A 25071-nucleotide genomic window follows, 5' to 3' on the forward strand; every position below is an offset into this window, starting at 1 on the left:
GAAGTTACCGTTTTCTGAACAAATTGAAGTAATTGGGCAGGGAAACTAAAATTGAAAAGGTTGAGTGTAAGAGGGAGAAACTTAAGCAGTGATTATATAATTGTTGATCCTTATTCGCATAATAAATTGCAGAATAGAGGAGGATATAAATCGGCAAGGGAATACTGAAATTAGTGACATGTATATCGGTTCTAAAGCTGGTACAAGAACTAAAGGGAATCTGCAATTTCCGTATACAAATGCAAGAAGCATTCAAAATAAGAGTGAAGAATTTTTGGCATTAGTCAGTGCAATCTCACCAAAAGTTGTAGGCATTAGTGAAACTTGGCTGTCAGCAGAAGATGTGGTCACTGGAATTGAATTGGTACAGTATTTTCAGGGAGGATAGAATGGAGTACATGATACTGTTGATGATAGCTGATGAGTTGCAGCCAATAGCTGCCTTGAGAAAATAACAACGCTTCTACAGTTCTCTGTAATGATGGAGAGCGATGTTTGTAATAGAATAGAAATTGTAACTCATCGATTTTGTTATTCAGTCTTGAACTCTAAAATACGGGACAAAAAGCTGTCCCGAAGAGTTTTCTCAGGACAACGGGACACATTAGCCAAAAATGGGATGATCCCGTATTTTACGGGCCATCTGGGATCCCTACTCATCATCGTGTGGCACCCTATCAAATGAGTTTGCAATATCCAACATGGCAGTATATGCCTTTCCCTTGTCAACTACTCTTATCACTATCATAAAAAAAGCATGCAAATTACTGAAACACAAGGCGCCCTTTAACGAATCCATGCTGACAGTCATAGATAATGTTACATCCATCTGCCCAATTTTGTATATGATCTGTAACTAATTTCTTCTTAATGAACACTGAAGAGTGTTCATTAAGAAGAAATTAATTATTAATGAATACTCTTCAGTGTTCATTAATAAAAACTGGCCTAATTTGGTGCCTGCATTCTACTATCCCAGTGCTTCCCAAACTTATGGATGTGAAAAATTAAAATATTTCACGGCCCCCACGGAAAAAAAACCGCAATATAATATTATTATAATATCATAATATTATAATAATAAATATTACAATAAATATTATAATATTATATTATTATAATATTTATTGTATTTATATTCAATACGAAACATACCCAAGCGAGTATTACAAAAATCAAATACAAATATTACATTTTTAGCATCTTACATACACATTTGACATGACACATTATCTTATATTTCAAAATATATTTAAATATATTTTGAAATGAAAGTTATATGAATAAGTATATAATTACTGATATTCATTAAGCACCTAAATATGCAGGAAGCAAAATTTGTGAACCAACAAAATTGTGTGATTTTCCCTTAAAATGTAAAAAATAATAAAAAAGAAATAATAAAAATTAAACATGTTTCTTTTAAAAGATAAAAAAAAAAATGTACTCATCATCATTATTATCATCAAATTCCTGCCATGTACCCTTCAAGGGGTGTACAGGATATGATAATACTACATGAAAAATTTACATCATTACTAACTTCCTATCTACAATTTTCCTCCAAATCAGTCTGTTACCTGTCAAGACTCCAACATTATCAGATCTTATATTTCTATCGTCTAAGGCACTTTGTACAGTATCAATCCACCTATATCTTGATCTTCCTCTGGGTCGTTTTCCTGCCAACCTGGCAGAGAAAAAATTTACTTAATAATCTTAAATTTAAAAACAAATTTAGAAACATTTTAAATTTGTTTTCATCATTTCACGGACCCCCTCAATAAAACTAATGGCCCCCAAAGGGACCATAGCCCACAGTTTGGGAAGTGCTGTACTATCCCTGCACTTACCCTACTTCCACTTACTTGCACTTTCCTAGTACAACTAAGTGGAAGTTAGACTTTTGTTGAACAGCCAGGTCAATGGAACTATAAAGTTCCTTAGTTTCTCTTTTCTTATTATGTTTTTCCTTCTTTTCTCAACTTTTCCTCATCTTTTCTGTCTAATAAAATTTGTCCTGTATTGTTTGTTAAATGTATTTAAACAAAATAGTACAAAACAACTAAAACTGATGCAAGAGGAAAGAAATATTATTTCATTTTGATTATTATTATGTGGCCCAGTAATCTCACAATATCACTGAGGAAATTCATTTTATCTGACACAATTCCAATATAACAGTAGACTTAAATTAAGGGGATATTAAATCCCACATAGTTCCAAAACCGAATAAGAAACTCAAAGATAGGAATCAGAGAGTTTCTTGCCGAATATAGTAATAATATAGGAATATAGTAAAATAGTGTTCGCCGATACTTTATAGTTACTATATTCGGCAAGAAACTCTCTGATTCCTATCTTTGAGTTTCTTATTCGGTTTTGGAACTATGTGGGATTTAATATCCCCTTAATTTAAGTAATGTTTTCATTGCCGAAATGAAGCTTATTAGCTCTTTATACTTAAATAACAGTAGACTTTATACTGAAATATGTAATTGTATATTATGCTTAATATATTATATTATACTGTGTGTGACAAAAAAAAAAAAAACTTCCATTCTGTATAAACAAATCAAACTAAACTGATTCCATTATTGAAATATTTACAGGGAGGAGTAGTATTTTTATGTATAGCTGCTTGCATTTTATGTCACCATTCAGGCAACACAACGACTGTTAAAGGAAAAGAAGAAGCTCGAGTTGCAAGCATTAGGTAAGCTTCTGTTGTTTTAGAATGAGCTACCTGCTATTCTTTTATATCATTATGCAAACAGCTTTTCTTTTTAATATAATTTGCCCTATGTCATGTGTTAAAGGCATCCAGGCACACTATTGCAGCTATAACTGATGCAAAACTCAAGAAACTCATTTTCTTTACTTCCAGTTGCTATCTCTTCATTCCAGTCTATATTGCCATAATTAAAATCACCCATAATGATCACCCTTTTCTTATTTGCTTGGCTTATTTGACTATACATTTCACTATCACCACCATCCACATTACCAGGTCTATAACAACATCCCACCAAGTATTTGATTCTATTCACCTCTATCTCACACCATACTGCCTCAAAACCACTGGCCCCATTTCCCTCTTGCATCTCTATCTTGTATGGACAAAACTCTTTCTCTATCATCAATAGCACTCCCCCTCCCTTTTTACCCCTTCTATCCTCACGAAACACATCATACCTTTCCATCTCTGTTCCTGTCAGGATGTCATCCTCATCTAACCATGTCTCACTTATTCCGACAATCTCTGGGTGCACAGACGCAATTAGTGCAACCATTTCATCCGCCTTGTTTCTTATACTTCTAGCATTGGTATACAAACACAACAACTCATTTCTGGATCTACAGCTAGTTCCACTGATACCACTCACTCGATGTGATCTCTCCATGCTGGACTGGGGCCATTTCCCTTTCTGCTTCTTCATTTTAGAACCTTTGCAATTCAATCTGTTTCCTTTTGATCCCTGATCATCCCATTACTTTCCTGCCTACACATGCTCTCACCTCCTCTTGGAGCATCCACCTTTCTCACGCTGTGTATCCCTGTCCACCCTGAGCCTCCCCATTTCCCTGCTCCTCTTGCACACCCATTCTCTCATTTTCTATACTCATACCACTCACTTCCCCATTCATTTGCACTTCTTCAATCTCTCCTGTCTTACTCTCCTGCTCTTCCACATCACTCCCCTCTCGATCTGATTCATTCTCTCTATTCACTTCTCCACTTTCCAGCAGCAGTCTCTCCAAGCGACTCACACCATAACCACTCAAATGCAGTCCATCGCTCCCATACAGCTCACTTCGTCCCTCAAACTCATTCCACATATTAACAAACTGTACTCCCATCTCCTCACACATTTCAGCCAGAATATCATTCATAATCCTTGCTCTCTGCCTCATTTCACCACAATCATACCTAGGCAACACACTGACTACTCTTTCTGTCACACTATTCTCCTTTATCTTTCCAAGCAGTCTCCTGACATTCATTTTGACATGCTCTTTGTTCTCTCTCAAATCATTTGTACCAATTAATACAATTAACTCTTTTGCTCGTTCCCGCCTCATATTCAATGCCTCAATCACTCTACTCATTTTACCGCCTGGAAAACATACCTTGTGCATTTTATCCTCTAGCACACCTTTAATAATGGAGTCGCCATACAACGCCACTCGCTCATCTTTTGTTAACTCTTTCATGCCATCATGATTTATTTTAATAGTTTTGACCCAAATTCTCTTAATTTCATTCCACATCCATTTCATTTCTTGCTTCATCCAATCCAATTCACCTTCCGAACCTCGCGACACATTCTCTCTATCATTAAATCTTTCTAACTCTCGACCCCCTCTTCTCACTTTCCTTCTCATTCATCCTTCTTTGTTTCCGTACTTTCGGTCCAACATACGTCCAACTTTCACTATCATTCTTCTCACTTTCACTCTCACATATCTTTCTTTGTTTCCGTACTTTCGGACTAACATGCGTCCAACTTTCGCTATCATTCTTCTCACTTTTACTGTCATATCATCTTTCTTTGGTTCAGTACTTTCGTTCCAACATGCGTCCAACTTTCGCCATCATTCATTCTTTTTTCACTATCATTCATTCTTTCGATTTTTTTTACTTGCGATTTCTGCATCACGCCATTTCTACTTTCATTCGTTCTCTCAATTTCGTTTCTTTCCACCTCACTTTCGTCCCTTTTAACATCCGTTAGGGTTGCCAAATCGCTCTTTTTCTTTTTTCCTGATTTTTTTAACATTTTTTCGCCTGTCCTTCTCACCATCCCCTCTCTTTCAAACGTGCACTCGCAACACAATCGGTACTAGCACTTTCTGTCATCAACTTCATATTTGCATTCATCAATTCCTCGTTCGGGTCACATTTCGCACACACACCCTTCTTCCATCTGCACTAAACATCCACAAATCATTTATGTAATCGAAGGAATACAAATAACAGACCTCACACTTAACGAAACGACTGAAATCCAAATTAAAATCATAGAATGACAATGCCACCACCATTTTTTTTTTTATCTGCAGGTTACTAGGTCTAATATTAACGATTTCGTATTTAGTTTAAGCAAGGAAAAAACCCCACACTAATAATATCGGTAGCGTACAACATTTACAGCCGCTCTTACTTAAACAATTACGCATATATACTTAATTATTCCTAGTAAAACTTATCTGAATCTCAGGAGCTCTTCAAAACACGTCCGTAGTGCTTGACCCATTAGCGCCCTCTCCAATATAATCCTTATCATTTGTATATTCGTGTTAAGGATTATATAATCCTTAACATGATCATAGCACTAATGTAGTCTAGATATACAACTTTTTACATGTGAAATTCATGTAAAAAAAAATCAAGAGGGATAACTTAAAAGATTTAAGCTGAAATGAGATCTCCATTTATCAGTATGAAATGCCGAGCTTCTGAACTAACATACATTCTTCCTACAGTTGCATCCTATATGTAACTATCTCAAAAATTAATAAATATGGATTAGTTGACAATAATGAGACTTGGCATGACCAAATTGTACTCAGTTTTGGCTGAAACTAAACATACATTGTGATGGAACAATATATTCAAAAATTATGCTAGTTAGGCTTGGGCATAAGCAGGTGTGATTCCTTTAAATAATTGCCATAATATGATTCATTTAGGCCATAATGATCAGAGAAATGAATAAGATGCTACTAAATTTAACACCAAACACAAACTTTTTGAATTAGAGTGATGTGGGCAAATAACTAAAGCAATAACAACAATTAAAATAATTCCTCTTCAGAGAGTAGAGGAATTCTTTTAGCTGTTGGCAGGGGATGGCTGACAAAGATAAAGCAGAGAGAGAAAAAAAAAAGAAAAAAACTGATTCTTGTTGGAGATCTTAGCATCAAAAGTCTGAATGAAATTCAGACTTTTGGGAAGGTTTTGAGAACATTTTGGGAAAAAAAGGTGACTAATACTAATGAGGTTATTCCAAAAATTAAATACAATAAGAAAAAACCTTGGATGACTGAATCAATACTAGAACTTATGAATGAAAGATGAAAAAAGAAAAGTACACAGCAGCATAGAATACTCAGTAAAATTATAAAAAATGAATGTAGGAAAGCTAAAGACAAGTGGCTAAATGAAAAATGTAAAGAAATAGAGGAATTGGACAAGAAACACAATAGTAAAGAAATGCATAAGTGAATCCAAGCTCTGACAAATAAAAAGAAAATTTTCAACCATAATCCTTGTATAAAAGATCAAAATGATAAAATGCTACTAGAGACACAAGATATCATAAAAAAAGATGGAAAGAATATGGAAAAGAACTGTTCGACTCTGATCGCACAGACACACCAGATATACAAAATATGAACGGTGAACTAATTACATATGAAGAAATAGAATACACTCTAAGACAAATGAAAACAGGCAAAACACCAGGCCCTGATTAGATCCCTATTGAATTGTTAAAGAAAGTAAATTAAAACATGCTTAATGACCTAAAGGTTATTTTTAATAACATCTATGATACAGGATACATCTTCAATGATCTAAGGCAGTGTTTCTCAAACTTCAGATATCCGCAGCCCCTTCTTAAGTTTTCATTATAACCAAGTACCCCCTTATCAAAATAATAAATAAATAAAGTATATTTCATTGTAAATGTGTATTTTATATCAATTTATATGTTCATGTAATCAAAAAATGTGATTTATTTTTAACAGAATAAAATTTATAAAGATACTACAAATTTTTACTTAATTTAAATAATTTATCATCAATGAGAGGAGTGAAATTGATGATAAATTGACATTGTTGCAAACCTCCTTCTAGGGAATGACACTTGAAGAAGAAGAATACTGAATGTTGCTGCTGGCTGAATTTCTGATGTGGATATAGAAAAAGTGGTTATGAACATCATTTTGTAGCATCATCTAATCTGCATAAATTCAGTTAGAGAGACATGCACAAAAAAAAAAAGTTCTATAGTCAACTCTCACTCTAGCTAACTTATAGAAACCAAAGAAATAATTTATACAGTATATTACATAAAGTTTACTATGGTGGATTTTCTTTAGCATAGAATTGATGTACTGATGATAATGATGTAGCTGGACTTTTCAGGAGTTCTTTATAATGAGTGACTTTTCTACAACAGTTTCTGCTAGAGTGTGAGAGACAGGAATAGCTCACCATCCGTTTCTGGACAGAATAAACATGAATGCTGTACTCAAGTGAAGCATGAGTAAGAAAGTTTTGAAAAGGAATCAAAGTTGAGCAACTTTCAGAATGAACTACAAGCCTAAAAATATGCAAATATTGCCACTATATCTCCATTGAGTCAAAGAGATTCATTGCGGGAGGTCCCTCTGCCACACACACATGTAGATGCATAGCTCAACAAACAGTGCCATAAACTAATTTGCTATTTCTGCACACACTACATCCTCAGGCAGTGCATTCCAAATACCAACCACTCTTCATACATAAAACTTCTCCTTACTTTCTTGCCCATACTCTCCTTATATGGCTACCAGTAATGTCCTCTTGTTCTACCAGTCTCCCATATATATATATATATATATATATTTGTATAAAGAGAATTTAATGACTGAAACCAAGAATAATTGCAAGGTTTTAATGGTATAACACACTACTAGTTTCGGCTTTTGACAGCCTTCTTCAGGAGAAGAAGAAGACTGTCAAAAGCCGAAACTAGTAGTGTGTTATACCATTAAAACCTTATAATTATTCTCGGTTTCAATCATTAAATTCTCTTTATACAAATGTATCAAAACAACCAAGTCAATGTTTCTCAACACACACACACACACATATATATATATTATATATACCAAGCTATTTTAATTATAAACCTGGTTTTAATCCATTTCCCAAGTAAGCAAACCAGGTTAATTATAAACCTGGTTTTAATCCATTTCCCAAGTAAGCAAACCAGGTTTATAATTAAAATAGCTTGGTATCTTTAATGTATATTATACCCAAGATAAAAAACTTTCTACACACACACACACACACACACACACACATATATATATTTTGCTGACCTGGTTGGCTGAGTGGTTAGTGTATCTGCTCTTCAGCCAAAAGACTGTGGTTTAAATCCTGCCATAGGCATGGATGTTTGTAATTGTGTGTAAAAATACTAGTAGTAGGAGTAGATGGCATTGGTGTAGATCAGGGGTTGGCAAACTTTTTAGACTATTGACCCCCTTCATGAAATCCTTGATCCCTCGTCGTCCCCCATCATGTTAAATAAATGAATAAATGTTATCAATAATAAATTTCTCAGTTTGTCTTTCATCTTTGCAAGCTTCATGGTATCATTACTGAAAGTCTTTTCACATAATAGGCACATAGGCATTGGTAAATGATGGTATAAATCCAAATTTTAAATGCTCTTGTGAATACTGTCAGCACTTCTTCTTATCATCAGGGGCTGCCATTATGGGCACTATAACTTAAAAAAATTACACAGTAAATTCAAAGTTATCAGATCACTGAACACTAATCTGATAGCGATGGGCGATAAATGCTCACTCACTAGCCCTGATTGTCTCTGTTCTAAATGTCTTTATCATGGAGAGCGTGCTCTTTTTCCCTCGTTGGCTCAGCCAATCAGCCAGTTGGAGTTGCATGTTTACTTAGTGTTACTCAAAATCATTTTAGGTGTTTATTGATCCCCTTTTGACCCGTAGACATTTATCATCCCCTTGGATAGCCACATTGACCCACAGGGGTCGATATTGACCACTTTGTCGACCTCTGGTGTAGATAATGCGGTTCACTCTAGTTGGTGGATTGAGTGGTGGAGACAGAGTTGTAGATTAGGTGCCCTCCCCTCGATGAGTCTTTGGACTCCTTGTGGGTGTCACATAATAATAATATATAAATATATATATATATATATATATATCCTCATTCTCCTAGAAAACCAAACAACCAAATCTGCACACAGCACATATATAGCCTGATCAAGGCCTTATATGTAAATCACTACACATTATCTACAAAAACATCAAAGTAAACAAAGGCAATCATTGCAATCAGTAATTCTCCTCCTCTACTATATTTAAAAATACATAGTTGCACTTGCATATGCCTTAATTAGAGGCATATGCAAGTGCAACATATGATTAGGAGGTGGTGATATATGCATATCACCACCTCCTAATCCCTGCATGTCAATGTACTTTTTATACTTTTTTATCACAGCAACAATATGATGTGCAGTCTTCATAACAGTTGCAATGTCCCCTCAGAACTTTAGTCCAATGTCTACCATCACCTAAGATCTGAATCGCATCCACTTCCTAAAGCACAGCTCCCCAATACAGTATGTAGCCTTATATCTCTGCACCCCAAAGTGTAGTACCTTGCATTTATTAATACTAAAATTACAACACCACTCATTTGTCCAAGCAAAAAATCTATTCAGATCTTTCTATAAAGAATTAACACATCAGCAATACTCCTGATCATTTTATGTAATTTTGCATCATCAGCAAACATTTGAAGAACCCCAGCTAATCCACATGAAATATCATTAACAAATAAGTTAAACACCAGGGACACAAAACAACTCTGAGAGACCACTCCATCATACACAACTTGCTGGTATCATTCAGTAAGCCAGTCTTCAATCCATCTAACTGATGTGTTATCCAGTCCCATCTTATGTAGTCTATACACCAATTTGTCATGTCGTAATTTATCAAATACCTTTGCAAAATCCAAGTATACTGCTATAGATGAATCTCCCTTAACCATCACATTCATCACCTTATCATAAAATGTAAGCAAATTGCTAAAACACAACCTGCCCTTCACAAAGCCATGCTGACCATCATAGAGAATCCTATGTCCATGAACTTTTTTTTTTATGTTAAGCTCACATATGAGAGGTTAGCTGGTCAACCCATAGTACATTAGTACCGTATATGAGTGAAACTTAGTCCTGTATTCTATTCCTAACCAACCTCTTCAATACCTTGACTACAACTGCAGATATAAAGATTGGCCTATAATTGGAAACTTCTGTCCTAGAACCATGGTTGTGAAGTGGTATTATTTTGTCTTCTTTCCACTCCTTGGGAACATTCTCCAATGAAAATCTTTCATTAAATAATCATTCAAATTTTATTGCACATTCATTCTCATAATACACAGGCCAATATTCATCATCCCATGGTTGTATTTGTATCAAGATTCTGCAATATCTTCAATGTATCCAATTCATCTATCTCTATTCTCACAGCAGTCTCTGTCACATCTAGCACCACAGTATCTTGTCCTGAATGGTACACCCTTATCCTTCTACAGATATTCTTTATTTTACTAGCCAGATAGAAAAGAACTCACTGAGATTTTTTAGGATCTGCTTAGATTCTCTCATAATTTGATTTTACATTGGTTACTATACTGATTACCCTTCTTGCCTGATTGAGGCAGTGTGGATATTCAAAGTGCTACCTTGGTTACTGAAATATCCTCTGATACTTTCACCAGAGGATCTAGCACCCTCATACCCTAATTCCCTCCATTACATGCTAGTTCAAGTAATATTCTTTTAACAGCTGTATAAATTCAATTACCTGCAAAATCCATGTATACTGCTTGGAATGGTCCCTCCATGTGATCATTCCCATACAATCTGTTCCACTTGTTGATATCCTCCATAATTGTTACTCTACACTACACTCATATATGCTAATTTTCTGAAGCATATCTTCCACTCCTTATACCTCTTAGCCTATAGCAGTCACTGTCTATATATTGTCCTGTTGGCTCTATCTCACACTGACTTCAGATGCATGGCTTTCTGCATTCCTGCCATTTGCTGAACTCCTGCTCTTTTTTGGCTGAAATTCTGCTATCATTAGCAAAACAACTTTTCCCATCCTGTTCCCTCTAAAAATGATACATATATTTTATACATATACTTCTTGATATTAATTTATATATTTAATATTGTTATTTATATAATTAATATTTTAAAATTATATTTAAGATCACCTTTTAATAAAAATATTTTGATACATTATAACTTGATTGCTGAAAGAGAGAAAGAGAGAGATCAAATCATTTTCAATTCATATTTATAACTTTTCATTGTAGGTCATGGATAAGGCAAGCAGTTCTGCTGTTGTGCATTTCAGGTCTAACCTGGACATCAGGACTGTTGTACATTGTAGAGGATACTGTATTTTTAGCTTACACATTTACTGTATTGAACAGCTTACAAGGACTACATATATTAATATTCTACTGCTTTAAAAATGAAAAAGTAAGTAAAAATAATTGTCATTTTCTTTATATTTACACTGCTATTTATTATAACTAATGTAACTTAGTATATATTAAAAAGGTGATGAATAATAAATAACTACTTATTTGTTTTATATTTGTTTGCTGAAATGCACTATTGGGGGGGGGGTTGCACACTTATAGGCAAACACTAAATCTCATTAATGGTGTATCAGCAATATTAATTCAAATTAGTATATTATTTGTTAGGTCTCTAATTTGGCCAGCTGTTTTTCATTTTTTTGTCTTCTAATGCAGTCTTAATTGTTGATAATCCATTTATATTTTGGTCTTCTTCTTCTTCTTTAACTGTAGTGTTTTTGCCTTAAATTTTGCTAGTCTTTTATCTCCTATTCTGATTAAATGATCTCTTCTTACAAGTTCTTGAATATTAATAAGGCCACATTCTTTTCTGATTCTTTGTAACATGGTTTTTCTGTATGATGTATGATGCTGTATGTTCACTTCTCTCATTTGCTTTGGGATCCTCATACCACTGGTCTCCGGTCTTTGATAATTTGATTTACTACTAAATCTCTCAAATCCATATGTTTAAATTAATTTCAATATATATAAATACATATTTATTTTAAATATGAATGATCTATATTTAAATATAACATATAAGATATGAATACCATTAGTTTTGTGCTATTGATTGAGTTTATTTGTCCACAAATAGTTGGAATAAGTGAAACATAGTCGGATGAAAATGATATTCTGATGAGAATAGAAATGGAAGGGCACGATGTTTTCTGTGAGAATATGAAGGGCGACAAAGGGAAGGAGGGACAGAGGTCTGCTGATGTTAATGGGAGAATTATGTCCACATGAGGTTGAGATATAAGGGGAAAGCAGGGCAGTGGTTTTGAAGCAGTTTAATATGAAGTGGGGTTGATAGAATGAGATATTTGTTGGATGTTGCTACAAGCTACAATGTGAATGGTGGAGACAAAGAAATGTAGACAACTTGGCTTAGTGAGTAACAGAAAGGTGATCATTATATGTGATATCAATTATGGCAATATTGATTGAAATGAAGATATATTTTCTTGAGTTCAGTTCTTAAGGGACAACTATCTTAGGCAATATGTAATGGGCAGTACACAAGAGTTTAGAGTCTTAGATTTCGTTATATCATTAGAGAGTGTGCTTCAGAATAGGGTGTGTAGTCCTCCTCAAATTGGCAAGAGTGACCAGGAAGTGATCACCTGGATTCTCACCAATCATATGAGAACCTTTGTGAAGATCGAAAATATATGGAACTAGAGGGTTGGTGATTATGAAAAGTTTAGGAGACAACTATAGAAGCTATAGCATGGAAAGAGGAGTTGAGTGGAAAGGAGATATATTGCTGCTTGGGCATTGATCAAGAGCTATTTAACAGCAGCAATGTCTGAGTGTATTCCAACCAGGTGATGAATTCACTGGATAAAGAAGATGCATGAAATCTGGAAGAAGGAGATGCTGTGGAGGCAACACAAGAAGAATGTTCATAATAATCAGTTGCATGAAGAGCAAGCTAGGAAATTGACCTGGTTGGTAAAGACAGCAAAAGCGTAATATGAGTAAAAATTAGTCAATCAAGCTAAGAAAAATTCTAGTGTGTTCTTTCAATATGTGGTGTTATGTCTTGTACTGCCCCTTTATTTATTATTTTATTTACTATTATTTACTTATCTTATCTCTGTGCTATTCCGTTGCCAACAAATTCATATTCTTTTAAGTCGACTGCGCCAGCCATTATATGTGGTTTCAGTAGTTTAAAATTCTGACACACAATTTTAAACTACTGAAAAAACAATATAGGGATCAAGTGGTTTGCAGTCGTGGTCCCTCTTTCTTAGTTGCTAATGGATTTCCCTACTAATTATGCATGGTCCGAAATTTAACAAGTGGTAACTCAATTCTCAGAACAATGACAGACTCATGAGATTTGAATTAAAGAAATACATTTATTTACACAAATACACTTTGGTCAGAGATTTCAATTCTAAAGAGCCTGAACTCCCCCCCCCCTTTTAAGTTAATGTATCCAAAAGCTTTACTCTAAAATCTTATACTATCAATCATATACTCTTCTCTGTATAACTATTCAGGCTCGGTTAATTTCTACTGAGTTGCTCAGTTCATATTTATAGGAATAACGCGTATACATAGATACATTCTACATTCCTAGTGTGAAGCATATCAGACATTATAGATAATATTTCTCAGATATTATAGATGCTTGGGAACCAGTGTCAATTAGTGCTTCAAAATTCTTTCTGAAGATTCTTCCTTTCACTTTCATTCTGGGGAAATTTTCATTGCCCTGTCCCCCCCTTTTTAGTAGGTAATCTAGCACACGTGAGCAATGTCGTTTCTATTCGGTATCTGGTTCTACGATCTTTTTTGTGCTATAAAGCAATCACGGGCAATATGCCCCAACTTGCTACAGTTGAAGCACCTGGGAATTTCTCGGCGGTAGTTTTTTTCACACTCTTTCTCCGAGGACAAAAGGGCTCCAGTTCTACAGCTTGTAGACAATTCTTGTAGCTTCTTCATCATGTGATCCATTTTCTCCAGCATAGGTTGCTGTAGTTTTTCAACCTCATCGCTGACAATTTTCTTTACTTTTTCTTCTTTCAAGGAGGTGAGCATTTGATTTTTGGCTGGATCAATTGTTAGTTGATTGATCACGGCATCAAGATGTTCCATGAGTGGTCTTTGTAGCTTCTCTACCTCTTGCCTGACTATTGATCGAACTTCGTCGAAATTACTAGCACCTATTACTACACTGTTGACTGACTCAGAGTTGCTTTCTTCAGAGTCTTTTAATACCCCTTTTTGTTTCTCTTTTTCTTTTGTTTTGTCCCTCACAGGGTTTGGATTCTTGTCAGTGTGCTTGTTTTCTCTATTAACATTAATGTGACTGACAGAGGTTCAGGGATAAATGTCTCCCAACAACTGTTCCCTTTCAAGCACAGCATCATAGCATTCCTTTAAATTTTGTATCGTCTTTCCAAATGCAGTCTCCTTTAGCTCCTGCCTCAAACCAATTCTAAATATCTGGAATACAGTCCATCCCAGATGTCGTTTTTCTTCATCAGGGACACATAATGTGTTTGCAAATGTGATCATCCTATTGTGATAGTCAGAGACACTTTCCTTTTCCTTTTGGGTTATACTCTGGAGCTTCCATAGGTTAGGCCTTACGTTCTTTGTCTTAGAAAACTGGGAGGTTAGAATTTGTTTAAACCTCTGGTATTCCAAAGTTTCCTTCAATAAGGTTGAGGAGTAGAGAAGGCTTTTCGCTCTTCCAACCAGTTTACTGCGAAGCAGCATGAGTAACTGGAAGTCACTCCATCGCCCTATCTTTCTGAGCTCCTCTATATAGTCAAAATATGCCCCCACATCGTCAGATTCTTCGCCAGAGAACTGAGGGAAGATTTGTTGGGGGTTTATGGTTTTAAAGAACTCTGGGTCGCTCATCTCGGTTATATTAGGTAGGGACATACTTACCCTCTTAGATTAACACTTTATTCTTAACTCTAAATTTCACTATTATACTTTCAATTCTAAATGAGTTCTGTTTCTGAGATTGAGACCAACTTATTGTGCACATTAAACTTTCAAGCACATCCTGTCGACTGCTGCGCCATTGTTACGTCTTGTACTGCCCCTTTATTTATTATTTTATTTACTATTATTTACTTATCTTATCTCTGTGCTATTCCGTTGCTGACAAATTTATATTCTTTTAAGTCGACTGCACCAGCCGGCAACTGAATTCTGACACACAATTTTAAACTACTGAAAAAACAATATAGGGATCAAGTGGTTTGCAGTCGTGGTCCCTCTTTCTTAGTTGCTAATGGATTTCCCTACTAATTATGCATGGTCCGAAATTTAACAAGTGGTAACTCAATTCTCAGAACAATGACAGACTCATGAGATTTGAATTAAAGAAATACATTTATTTACACAAATACACTTTGGTCAGAGATTTCAATTCTAAAGAGCCTGAACTTCCCCCCCCCCTTTTAAGTTAATGTATCCAAAAGCTTTACTCTAAAATCTTATACTATCAATCTCATACTCTTCTCTGTATAACTATGTTCAGGCTTGGTTAATTTCTACTGAGTTGCTCAGTTCATATATATAGGAATAATGCATATACATAGATACATTCTACATTCCTAGTGTGAAGCATATCAAATGTACTCCGTCTTGCAAAATTCACATGAGACAATATTCTCTCTTATGTTCAGGCTTTATCCTCCCCCAAAATTCGGTTAATATTTAAATTCAAATTTAATACAATGATAACAATGTTTCTTCTAACATAAAAAGTCCAAAGCCTTGGTTCCCAGCTCAGCTTAAACTCAGGGTGTCACTTGCTCTTTAGACGTAGACAGAATGTCCAAAAGATTACAGTTCTTTAGATACAAAGTGGAAGTTGATTATATGGAGCTCCTTAATATTAAATTCAATTTAATACTGTTCTTGCTTTTCTGGTAGTTATTGGGACTTCCTTAACTAGATCTCTGGGTTTCCTCACCATATATATCTTATGGTGTCTGCGACACACTTCTATTCTTTTCGAAAGAGATTCACCTCTTCGCTGTTTTATACATTGACATGGCTAACCAACGGCTCTTTTCTGGAATTCTCTGGCCACATTCCTCAGTTGTGGCTATGGTCGACACCATATAGCAATGGGAGAATCTTACCGGGCATGGCGGCAAGCCTCACAGCTATCCAGCACTTCGTTCAGGAACCAGGAACAGAAAATAAGAGACCGATTGAATTCGGCGCCGAAACCTATATATCTCATGTGAGCACCCTCTCTTGGTGGCTATGTCACGCACATAGCGGCGGCCGATTGGTCACCACAGCTCCGAACTGTTTTTGACATGGCTCAATACATATATCATCTTATATACATCTTTCAGCATTTATACAAATTTTTTCTCTGTTAAATAATCCACAAACATTATCTATTTACATTATCGGTTTCTCAAAATTTACTTAATATCTACTAGAAAAATGATTAGACACAGTTCTGAGTTACCAAGATGCACATTTTCTTCTGGAGGCATAAGCATGTCCATATCCATGGCTTTTAGTGTTACCTTTTGTTGTGTCGGAAATAGGATGACTCATTAAAAGTGAGTTGGCACTTTTTCCGACACAACAGTGGCAAGTAGAAGTAAGAATGACTATGGGAGGATGATGTTAGTAGATAATAGTGTTGGCAACTGATGCTGCAGAGGATATAGTTTAGGTATTAAATGAGCAGTGTTTATCAGGGAAATTAATGGCACCATAAAAATAATTATAATTTACAATTATGAATCTTTTTTACAATTGTTTATCTATGTTACTATATTATTAGTTTTGCTTTCATAACACATATGATCAGCACTTGAAATGTGCCCATTATTGATTTGTTAAAATGAAATGTAAAGCATTTGAAATTACTAGATTTTGATAGTAGTAATGGTTTCAATCTCTTTTTATTGTAATTTAAAGTTGTTAAGTGTTTAGATATTTGCTGTGTTTTGTAAAAACATTCTCTTTATGCTAACGAAGACAACATGTCAGCCATTGCTAAGTAACTTTTAGCTTACTATTTACATGATGGGCATGCTAACTGAGGAGATTGATAGGTGATTGACAGCTGACAGAGAGAGAATTCAGCACTAGGTAATGAGGAAAACAAGGGGAGAGAGAGAGGGAATGAAAATTTGAGAACAGCAACCAGAGAGTTTTGTTCTTAAGAAGTTTTTTTTAAAAAAAAGCTTGATAGTCGGGTATCTATTAAATAGATTCCAAAAAGGAATTGTAGCACTGTGAATCTTTAAACCAGAAGAGTTGAGACTGTCAACAAGTGTTAGTAAATAAAATAAGACATTGGAATCAATGTTCAAGGAAACACTGAATGAAAAGTTTCGTATTCTGTCTTAAAGGATGCCAGATCTGTTTATTATTCTATGGGAAAAAGCAATGGAAATTAACAAAATCTGAAACTGTCAAGTGTTTTAACATGAAGAACTAACTTTAGATGTGTTATTTATGAAATAGTAGAAGAAACTGTTTTCCTCTGGTAAGTAATTGGCAATTGTGCATCATATTGAACCACGTGAGGTAAGAATATTTATACTCCAGTGAGACACAAAGGACAATTGAAGCAAGTGTATGCTAAATGGGGAGATAAACAAAAAAGGATTCCATGGAAAAGAAGAAGTAAATTTTATATTTTTGGAAAGGGCCTAACAAAAAAACTGATTTTGATGAACATTTTGTTGTTATGAAAACAAGGTGGGTGGACATGATTAAGTATATGTTAAGCAACCCAGTAATAGAATGAGTTAGAGAATGAATGATTTTATTTTTTTAGGATAAGAAAATCTCTCAAGTGCAGACTCATTTTAAAGACCTTGAATCTAATTAGTTGTGTAGTTAATTATGTAATTTTATTTATAATGTAGATAGTGTTTCAGTTTCATTAAAGAAATATTTTTGTATTTGGTCTCGAGTCAATAATTTTCCGGATTCTAAAAAGAAATAAAGTTAAAAGTCATTGCACCAGTTGGAATGAACTCTTGTGTAATTACTTAGCATTCAGTGTAAAACAATCTCCTTACAATGAGGAAAAATGAATAATAAACAGCACTCTTGGCACAACTGTTTAACTTGAGTATTGCAACAGGACAGTTTCCAAAGGAGAGGAAAGAAAGTAAAATTATTCCACTTCATAAAATGGAGAAAATACGAAAGAGGCTACAAATTATAATTGGCCTATAGGCCAATCTGTATGTCTGGTGTTGTTGTTAAGCTGCTATAGATGGTAGCAAGGACTAGGATTTAGAATTGGGTTGAGAATTTCAGTATTTTCTATGATAGTCAGCATGGGTTTGTTATCAAGAGGTCATGTTTTAGCAATCTGCTTATGTACTACAAGGTAATGAATTCATTGCATAATGGAGATGCATATACAGTGGTACTTGGATTTTTCAAAGGCCTTTGATAGATTGCCACACAATAAGTGAATAACTAAATTGAAATGAATTGGATTCAATAAGTGGCTAGTGAGTTAGCTAATTGACCGTCTAGGTATCAATGGGTTATATATGAAGCAGTAGCATCCCAAAAGAGGAAGATTACTAGTGGATTACTGTAGGGGTCTGTTTTGGGACCATTATTGTTTAACTTGTGTGCTAGTGATATTTGGACAGGCTTAACTGGAGATAGTGCAGTTATTTGCTGATGATGATGCAAAGTTTGGAAGAACTATAAAAAGCAGAGGAGATGTTGTGCCCTCACAGGAGAATTTCAGCAGACTATTACAGTAGGCAAGTTAGCGGAGCTATCAGTTTAATGTCACAAAGTTTCACCATTTAACACAATAACACAAGGAAAAGGAATAAAAAGGCGTTAGCTGATTTTTTTTTTATTATTATTTTTTTTTTTATTTCAACCTGAAAATTTCTGTCATCATCAGTGGCATCGGGCAGTTGAACACAAAGTAGATCACAAAGAATGGGTTATTTAAAACAGTAAGAGCCATGTGATTGTAAATATCTAACAACACAAAGGAATAAGTGAGGAACCATAATATTATTATTTTAAAAATAATAATAATGATGATGATGATTTTCATTGGAATGAGACTCTCCCATATCTTCGATAGTGAGAGGCAGTCATTCTTATTCAGGTTCAGAAGTAGAGTTATGGCTGCAGCACTTTCTTTAAATAAACATTTGAGCTCGTGACAGCAACAATGGAGTAAGCACATTTCAGACCATAGGATATTGTGGCTGGTATCAATTCCATGTTGTACAAAGCCAGATTTCTCAGATTTGCTATTAACAATGTAAGATTGGTGTTCTTGCATTTTTTTCTCTATTAAACATGTAATTGTCTGAAGTAAGAAAAGTAACAGTCACACAGAACTTGGCAGATGCCAGGAAGAGTGAAAGAGGATCATTTCTCTTTAGAAGATATGAAGATGAAACCATGGTGAAAGTTTGCTGAAAGAAATGAATGAGTCACTAGATTATACATTTTAAGGATTCTATAGAGATTGATTCTGAGATGCCAGAAATGTATGAGATAGGAATTCTTCATTCTGTTCCACTGTTATTTGAGCTTAGATTATAGGAATTAAAAAAATATTGTATGGTCCACTCTCAGAAGCTGTTAAAATCCATATACCATTTAATTCAGAAGTTCTTGCTGTAGTTGTTGCAGTTTAGAGCATATAGTGTGAGCATGATGTAACAGTGTTTTAATAATTTAAATCTTCTGCGAAGGATGGTGAGCAAATTGCTGTTAAATATAGCATCCAGTAAAGGTAAGTTTATGGTAAATATAAGTAATTAGTTCACATGATGAGGAGTGGGAGAGTATAATAGGAAAGCTAGTTTGCTTTCTTTTTCTATTTCATTGTAAAATGAATTTGTGGATGTAGATTGTTTATGCTTTACCAAAAAAAGGCAGTGGAAAGGCTTGTGGATTTTTGGCAAACCACCGAAATGTGGAGTTAGGGAGAATACGTTTCAAGTTTGTCTGTGGTTTCTCCATCAAGGCTCATGACTCCATCTAATAGTGAGTTTAATTTTCTCAGTTGACTATTGGTGGGATTTGTGGTCAAGTTCCTGATAAGTAGAGAGATATTTTCTGTTTGTATCTTAAATGTGGGGCTAGATCACAAAGATGTCACTATATAACAGATCAAAAATGAAGAGATTGACAGTGTAGGGATGAGATAAGAATGTCTTCTAAATGTTCCAGACAGAAGTTGGCAAGAGTGGGAGATAGTGGACTCCCCCTCCCCCATAGCGGTCCCTTCAAATTGTCTTTAGATTCTATTCTGACAAAGAAAATAAGCTGAGTGAATGACAGAGTCAAATAATTTCACTATATCCAGTGGAAAGGCTTGTGAGAGGATGAAGGGAATCTTCCAGAGGCATGTTAATGAATAGGGATTCAGTATTGAAGTTGACCATTAAGTTGTTGGGTTGGATTGAAAGATTTTTCAATTTATCCAGAAAATCAGAAGAATTTTTATGAAAGAATGGGAGTCACCAATGTGAGCTTTTAATAAATATCCTAAAAACTTAGCTTTGAAATATGTAGGAGGATGTGTACAATCCGCAATAGGACAAAGAGGAATGCCTTTCTTGTAGATTTTTGGCAAACCACAGAAATGTGAGGTTAGGGAGAATAAGTTTTAAGTTTGTCTGTGGTTTCTCCATCAAGGCTCATGACTTCATCTAATAGTGAGTTTAATTTTCTCAGATGACTATTGGTGGCATTTGTGGTCAAGTTCCTGATAAGTAGAGAGAGATATTTTATTTTTGTATTTGTAGAGTCCATAACTACAGTAGCTTTCTCCTTGTCTGCTTTTGTATTAATAAGATGGCTGTCTTAGAGATTATAGAACTTTAATTTCTGCTGAAGAAATGTTTGAAGGAAGAAGTTCAGCTTTCAGTAGCACTGAAGAGACTTCCAAGTGAAGTTTGTTGGCATCCTCACTGGAGAGAGAGGGTGGATATATTCCATTCAATATTACAGAAATCTAAGTAAGGTCCTTAGGAACTAAAGCAAATTTGTGTCCATTCAACATAATAAGAATTTCACTTTCAGTTAAAGGACATCCTGATAATTGGGTAGTAGACATCTCAGGATGACCCTTAACTGAACGTGACATGTAGTTTGTTCCTGAAAGTTGGTGAGGTCTTGTTATCAGATTATTATGGAGGAGATTTGAGTAGAAGGAGATGGGTAAAACAAGAAGCCATCTCTGGAAGTTGTATAAGGAGAGTGTGAGCAGGAGTGAGTATTGTTCTTTGCATGGAGAGTGGCAGGTGAGTAGAATGCATTGCTTGAAAGTATGATGACTGCAGAAACTGTTAATGGGTTTAAGGCACAGTTCAGTGATCTTTTTCTATAAAAGTGTGTGGACCTCCCATGATGAGTCTTTTGAACCTATGGAGATTTGATGTTAATAATAATAATGATGAAGTTTGATATTTAATATCTGTGATTATTAAACCTGATATTGACATAAGATTTAATGCTGGTTCTTTCATAATGTGATCCATAAATAAGATGAATAAGAGTAGAGACAGTGTGCACCACTTTCTTACACCTAATTTTGCATTAAACTGTTTTCCTATATTTCTTTCAATTCTGATTGCTCAGTTGCAACTCCCAGAGCTATAAAACTTATATACAGATACTTATATTCCCATGATTTCTTAAATATTTGTGGTAAAGTGAAAATCTGATCCTCATAACTCCTATTTGGCCCAAACCCAGCTTGTTATTCCCCAAGGTTTTCTTCCACAATTTTTCTTAGCCTCTTCTCAACTATGCTTGTATAAATCTTGATTGGAACACTCAGTAGGGAAATTTTCTATCATTCTCACATTCAGTTTTATTTTCCTTTTGATAGATGGGTTGACCTGCCTTACTAGCTAAGAAGTTAGTTTATGCACTTTCTACAAACAAACAATGTATGGGATTGAATCCTAGTGTGACCACCATCCAACTTAATGGAAGCCTGAAGTGGCATGAAGAACTTCCATGTTTGATATCCAGATTTCAGAATTATCTAAAACATGAATAAAAAAATAAATAAATAAACTCTATAGATATATACAGAGTGGTCCAAAATATACCTACCAAATTTAATTCTGTATTATTCCTGAACAAGGAGGCAAAATGAAAGAAAACACAAATGGCTTGATGGCTATAATGTGTGTTGGTAAAGTTTTTTTTTCTAATTATTCAAGCTAATTGCAGAGAAAACTGGATTAAAACTTGGTAGGTACATTTTTGGCCACCCTGTAAAAATAGAAGTCACACAAAAATGAAAACAAAAAAAATAATAATCCAAGAACCTTGCTCCATGAAAATGAGTTCAGAAGCTTGAAAGACAAGATTAAGAGGCTGGGAAGGCTAAATGATGTGAAGCAAACAAGAATAGAAGTGTGAGAAAGTTATGGGAATGACAGAAGGAGAGAATAAAATAACAAGGGAAACAGAAGAGAGGGAAAATGAGAGAAAGTTGAGAAGGTGCAGGAGCTAGGAATGGAGAGTTGATGGGAAGGCAGGTAAGTGATGGCAAAAGTATGCCTTGCAGACATGCTTTTTGCCTTGAGAGAGAGAGAGAGAGGGGGTGAGTGTTAGGGATGTAAATGAGCAGGGAATGAACAGAGCAGTGACAGGTGTGATGTATGCTGATTCAATGATTCATGGAATACAAAATAGAATGAGGAGTGCTTGCTTGGAGGAATGACAAAGAGTGTGACTATGACGATTGAGGTGAAAGTGTGAATGATATGATGGTGGTGGATATGAATAACTTGAGAGATAGCACTAGTCAGGTGGAAAAAGATCGGAGATTAATGCTTGAGGCTGTACAGCAGAAGAGTGAGAGAGAGAAAATAGTGAGCATGTTACCAGATATGATAATACAGAGTTGAGAAGAGAATCAATTAGAAATAACCTAATGCCAAGAATGTGCCAGAAGAGAGGCTTGGATTATGTGGATACTTGCATTTGAGGATAGAAAAGAGATCTGTATGCAAGAAACAGGTGCATTTGAACAAGGAGGGATCTAGGCATCTGGAGAGAATGTTCTTTTGCGAAAGTGAAAATATTAGTACAAGAAAACCAGAGTTACCAGGATTGATGGTAGTTGAGATGGCCTCTTGTAGGAATTGCTACTTGAGAGATGTGGGAACATATGATGTACTGTAGTCTTAACTGGAGTCTGGATGGAATAATAATAGGTACAGAAATACTGACAATACATTGATGTTTCTTTATACAAATATCATTGGTCAAGAGTATTAGGAATAAAGGAAATGAATTGGTTGGCACTGATTGCCTCAGCCTGTCCAGACATTATTGGGATCAGTGAAACATGGTTGATGGACGATGATATACTAACAGGAATAGAAGTAGAAGGGAATATCATATTTCTGCAGGATAGGAAGGTGGCAGTTTTACTTATAAGTGATGAGTTGTGTACTCTCAGAGTAGAGAATTTGGAGGAAGATGACACTAATGGTTTTGAAAGCATATGGTCTGAAGTGAAAATAGGCAGGACAGGATAGTTAGTGAAATGCTGCTATAAGCCAGGAACACAGAGGGTAAAGAGCAGGAGATGTTTATGTAATTGTGTTTAGTAAGTTTAAAATGAACTTAATAAACTTTGGTCGGAAAGACCTAGGTTCAATATTCCCATCAGTGACGTGAGGAAGCTTTATCTGGTCTCTTTCGATGAAAGGCAAGTTAGCCAGTCTAATACAGAAGTAAGGGGTTTTTTTCAGATGGAAACTCTGGGTTTCCATCCTGTTAGGACCACTGATAGCATAAGTTCAAAATGAGTGATCATTATGATAAATTTTAACTACAGCAGTGTAAACTGGGAAGAGGAAACAGCATTTCGTAGTAATGGAATGAAATTTCTGGAATTCTTGAGGGACAAATGTCTTAACGTGTGGTAATAGGCCATAACACAAGGTTTAAGAGGTTTGGATTTGGTCCTTGCATCAGCGGATCTCATTGTAACTGAGCTGTCATCTTGCCTCTGGTTGGAGAGAGTGACTGTAGTCTTGATTTGGGGAATAAACAGATAACCACACGTATCAAACAAAAAAAAAAAGAATTTATGTAAATTATAAAGGAGATGATTATTATTATTATTATTATTCAGGCCTCCATGGAGTCAAAAGACTCATTATTGGAGGTCCTTCCTAAGAACATAAAGTCTGTCAAGACTCATTGAGGGGAGGTTCCCCCCTAAGAAACACAAAATCTATCATACCACTCCTTAAACCCATTGACCGTTCTCGCCCTCACCACTCTATCAGGCAATGCATTCCACGGCTCAACCACCCTCCATGCAAAGAAACCACTCCTCACCCTCTTGCTCACAGTTTCCTTTCATAACTTCCAGGGATGGCCTCTTGTCATCACTCCTTCCCGCTGTTCAACCAAGCGAAAGAACTCCCCAGTGTCAACCCTGTAACCACCTCTCAACAGTTTAAAAGTCTCAATCATATCACCTCTCCTTCTTCTATCTGCCAAACTCTGCAGTCCACATTCCCTCAGTCGATTCTCATAACTATCCTTGTACAGTCTTGGGACCATCTTTGTCACCCTTCTTTGTATCTTTTCCACAGTTAATTTATCCCCTTCAAATCCTGGGGACCAAATCTGAGAACAATTATCCAAGTGTGGTCTGATAAGAGACTTCTACAACGGAATGATAACCCTCTTATCTCTGCAGGTCAGTGTCCTTCTCATAATTGCAGCAATCCTCTGTGTTACCTTCACCACCTTTGGAATATGTCCCCTAAATTTCAGGTTTCTATCAATCATCAATCCCAGATCTCTTGTCTCTCCTACTTCCTCCAGTATAACTCCTCCCATAGAGTATGCAGCATCCCTTCGATGTTTCCCAAACCTCAAGACCTTACATTTTACTGCATTAAACTGACCCCCATTCATTTGCCCATCTATCTAGCTTATTCAAATCCTCTTGCAGGGCTACCACATCTGCACTATTACTAATAATCCTTCCCAACTTCACATCATCTGCAAACAACTGAATATCCCCTTGCAATCCACTGGCAATGTCATTGATATAAAGGTTAAACAATATAGGTCCTAGTCCTATCTTACCTTCCTTCCATTCCCTGGACACCTTT

At 35.4% G+C, this 25071-nt stretch overlaps 1 protein-coding gene and 1 long non-coding RNA gene across 6 annotated transcripts in view; one reads left to right on the forward strand and one right to left on the reverse strand.

The window, feature by feature from the left end:
* Positions 1 to 25071, forward strand: part of LOC150095436 (latrophilin Cirl-like) — a 343806-nt gene that overhangs the window by 268719 nt on the left and 50016 nt on the right. For all 4 annotated transcript variants that reach the window (XM_090409783.1, XM_090409782.1, XM_090409784.1 and 1 more), the window contains 2 exons: positions 2613 to 2716; positions 11168 to 11336. In XM_090409783.1, coding sequence (XP_090265909.1) covers positions 2613 to 2716; positions 11168 to 11336 — 273 coding nt within the window. The remainder of the gene's footprint in view (positions 1 to 2612; positions 2717 to 11167; positions 11337 to 25071) is intronic.
* Positions 1 to 25071, reverse strand: part of LOC150095438 (uncharacterized) — a 171196-nt gene that overhangs the window by 9327 nt on the left and 136798 nt on the right. For both annotated transcript variants that reach the window (XR_016550029.1, XR_016550028.1), the window contains exon 4: positions 1581 to 1690. This is a non-coding gene — a long non-coding RNA (uncharacterized LOC150095438). The remainder of the gene's footprint in view (positions 1 to 1580; positions 1691 to 25071) is intronic.

Source organism: Typopeltis vanoorti, chromosome 20 (assembly GCF_054136105.1).
Source record: "Typopeltis vanoorti isolate ZY-2024b chromosome 20, IOZ_Tvanoo_1.0, whole genome shotgun sequence".
In the NCBI taxonomy this organism is placed as follows: Eukaryota; Metazoa; Arthropoda; class Arachnida; order Uropygi; family Thelyphonidae; genus Typopeltis; species Typopeltis vanoorti.